The sequence below is a fragment of the Priapulus caudatus genome, unplaced genomic scaffold (assembly GCF_000485595.1).
Source record: "Priapulus caudatus unplaced genomic scaffold, Priapulus_caudatus-5.0.1 Scaffold1628, whole genome shotgun sequence".
NCBI classification, from domain to species: Eukaryota; Metazoa; Priapulida; class Priapulimorpha; order Priapulimorphida; family Priapulidae; genus Priapulus; species Priapulus caudatus.
Genome location: NW_014578689.1, coordinates 24,717 through 27,578, shown reverse-complemented (window position 1 = coordinate 27,578; position 2,862 = coordinate 24,717). Strand labels below are relative to the sequence as shown.

Below are 2,862 nucleotides of genomic sequence, written 5' to 3'. Positions count from 1 at the left end.
CTCCTCCACCCACTCTCCACCTACCCTCCCCCTACCCTCCATCTGCGATAGTGGGCGTGTCCTAACAATGATGTGTACGCAACTGCGTGTCTGCATATCTGCGCCTAACAAATGTGGTACTACGCACGACTGAAATTTTACGTTTATAATCGTAGCAACAGACCTCAGATGAGCCCAGACGCTCTGCGGCTCTTGTATTATATTATTAGTCAATTAGTATTATTAATTTATACACAAGGATTTAATTACAACATTGATTGCATTTTTATAGCCGAGGTGCTTTTTCGTGATTCACTAAAACCCATTCTATTCTATAGCCATTCATTATTTTAATCTTTATATATCATATCAATTATCTGCAGGAATTATATTAAATGTGCGATGTGAAGGAAACTGAAAGTCATGTTTATGATAAGAAGTTAGTGAAAATTCTGTGTTGTATAAAATTAGAATGTTAAGTATAGAATTTGAAGATAAAATTTCAACCTTATGCAGCATCATGTTAAGAAATTGTGTATTCATCCAGATGGTATTCTTTCATTTGTCTATAGGTGGCTTTACTCGTCTGTGTCACTGATGGAACAAACCATCCGGGAGAGTGACACCTTAATGCTGCGCTACAAGTTTCTGACATTCTATGACCTCAATCCCAAGGTAGTTACCTGTTTTAATGCTCTCTACATTTCTACAGCAAATGATACACTGGTTCCACTATGAATGAAAATTACATAATTTTTATGGGAGAAACCTTGGAGAACTACGGCTGTTCCAGGAAAATTTCTAATTACAACTGCAGAGACTGAATTCATAGCACTTTTTACGCATAGAAAAAGTGAATAAAATTTCCTGAATCTCTAGGCAGATAAGAGGAAAGTTCTGCTAAACTTTTCATTGCTGCTTTTGCCATCATACTTCAAGCTGGTGTTTCATTTGAGGTTGGTAAAACCTCCGTACAATTCACTTTATCTGTGCTATATGCGGAATGTCTGTCTGTGGCTAGCCAAACTATTCCTAAACTACAGCTGTTTCACACTTTCCATTTACTGATTTCACTAGTACTGTATTTATTATAGCATTTCTTCATTTCTGCTTTCTTATAAAACATGTAAATATCATAGTTTGCTTGTCAAAGGATCCAGGCAATGCATGTTACCCCACTAGTTACTTCGTAATGCTTCATAATGCAGAACCACTGGCAACTTAAGTGCATTGACCGCTGTCGTGTTTTCAGTAGTGTTGTTATATGCCAGTAACTCTAACATTCTCGGCTGGCAATTTGTGCAAGCTTCTACCAGGAGCTCCACTGATACAACTTCCAATTTTCCAGTTGGCCATTGATCGCAGTTCTCTGGGGATTATCTATGAAACACTCAGGCCCCCATTATTCTTCAGTTATTTGAAAGTCCTCTCCGCTCTCCATTATTGCCTTGCATGCCTTTTCTCCGTGCCTGCTATTTAAGCAGGTCTCTCCTATTAAGCTGTGCGTCATCTGAGCGTGCAGTGATGAGTCATTCTGCTTTGTGTGTGCCGGTTATGAGTGGGTTGATGTGTAAGAGATGAGAAATAGCTTGCTCTACTTGTGAATGTAAAGGAAGGCTTTCAAGCGTTTACTATCACAGTATCAGCTGGCTTTATCGGAGATGTAAAGGCCTTGTACTGCGTGCGATAGACTAATAGAACAGATATTTTGCTTCGACAGAGGTGTCGATTGCGAAAATCCCATAATCTTCACCATGCTCAAGCAAAATCTTTCTCTCAAAACCCTAACATCATCACGCACTTGCTTCTTTTCTCCTAACACGAGATTCCAATAAGGATGGTTGTAAAAGCCAAGTTAGTTGAGTTCGTAAAAGATTTTTGAAGGCGACAATTTAGTAGTTAGATATTTAGTGTATCAATGTATGCTCATACGACATTCTCACACACTAGCCCTACAGGGCAATGAGTTCTATGTGTTGGGCTCTGATTATATATAAGAGCGAATTGTAGTAGTTATGACTGTTAGGACTACTTATTTTCGTTTAAAGTTTTTTGCAATTCTAGCGATGTGGGCAGTATGTTAAGTCGTGACTTAATGTTACCAAAGTATAACTGGGTTAATTATAAAAAAATAATTGAAAGTTATCTTATTCTAAGTCACAAACTGTTTCTCCCAGTACTAGAATTTCCTGCAGTCTATAAAGATTAATAATCATCTGAACTGCAGACAGAATGTCATTAAACATAGAGTAAATGCCCTAAGCAGTGTTGTATTTGGTGGCAATTAATACTTGCATGTTATTAATGAGTTTGCTTTGTCTGCTTGCAGTATGACTCAATCAGGATTAATCAGATCTTTAACCAGGCAAAGTGGGCTCTACTGGGGGAGGAACTTGAGTGCACGGAAGAAGAGATGATGATGTTTGCTGCCCTACAGGTATGAAACACTTCACAAACACTATTTTACACTATTTATATGAGTTACTTTCTATAATTGTCTATGTGTCTATGTAATAAATAAATAAATAAATAAATATGTATATATATATATATATATATATAATCTTGTAATGCATAATTGCTCGCCTCTCTATCACTTTTTTTAAGTAAAACCTAAAATAAAGTCGCATCAAATTTGCTAGCGGTGCATTCACAGCTTGAGCATAAATTATTTGCTCATAAAGTGGCAACCTATTAATATAATACCTGCAGTTCCTCGGCCCTCTCCTACCTTTGGACTGTACTCTGATACTTCTGCCATATGGCACTCTTGTGTCATATGTAGGTACAGACCTCGTGCCACAGCTTTTAACATGGGAGGGAGGGAGGGAGAGAGAGAGAGAGAGAGAGAGAGAGAGAGAGAGAGAGAGAGAGAGAGAGAGA

General features: G+C 37.9%; 1 protein-coding gene across 1 annotated transcript in view; it reads left to right on the top strand.

The window, feature by feature from the left end:
- Nucleotides 1–2,862, top strand: part of LOC106817197 (unc-112-related protein-like) — a 31,693-nt gene that overhangs the window by 19,835 nt on the left and 8,996 nt on the right. The window contains exons 7-8 of the mRNA XM_014821864.1: nt 552–654; nt 2,309–2,416. Of these exons, the coding sequence (XP_014677350.1) occupies nt 552–654; nt 2,309–2,416 (211 nt within the window). The remainder of the gene's footprint in view (nt 1–551; nt 655–2,308; nt 2,417–2,862) is intronic.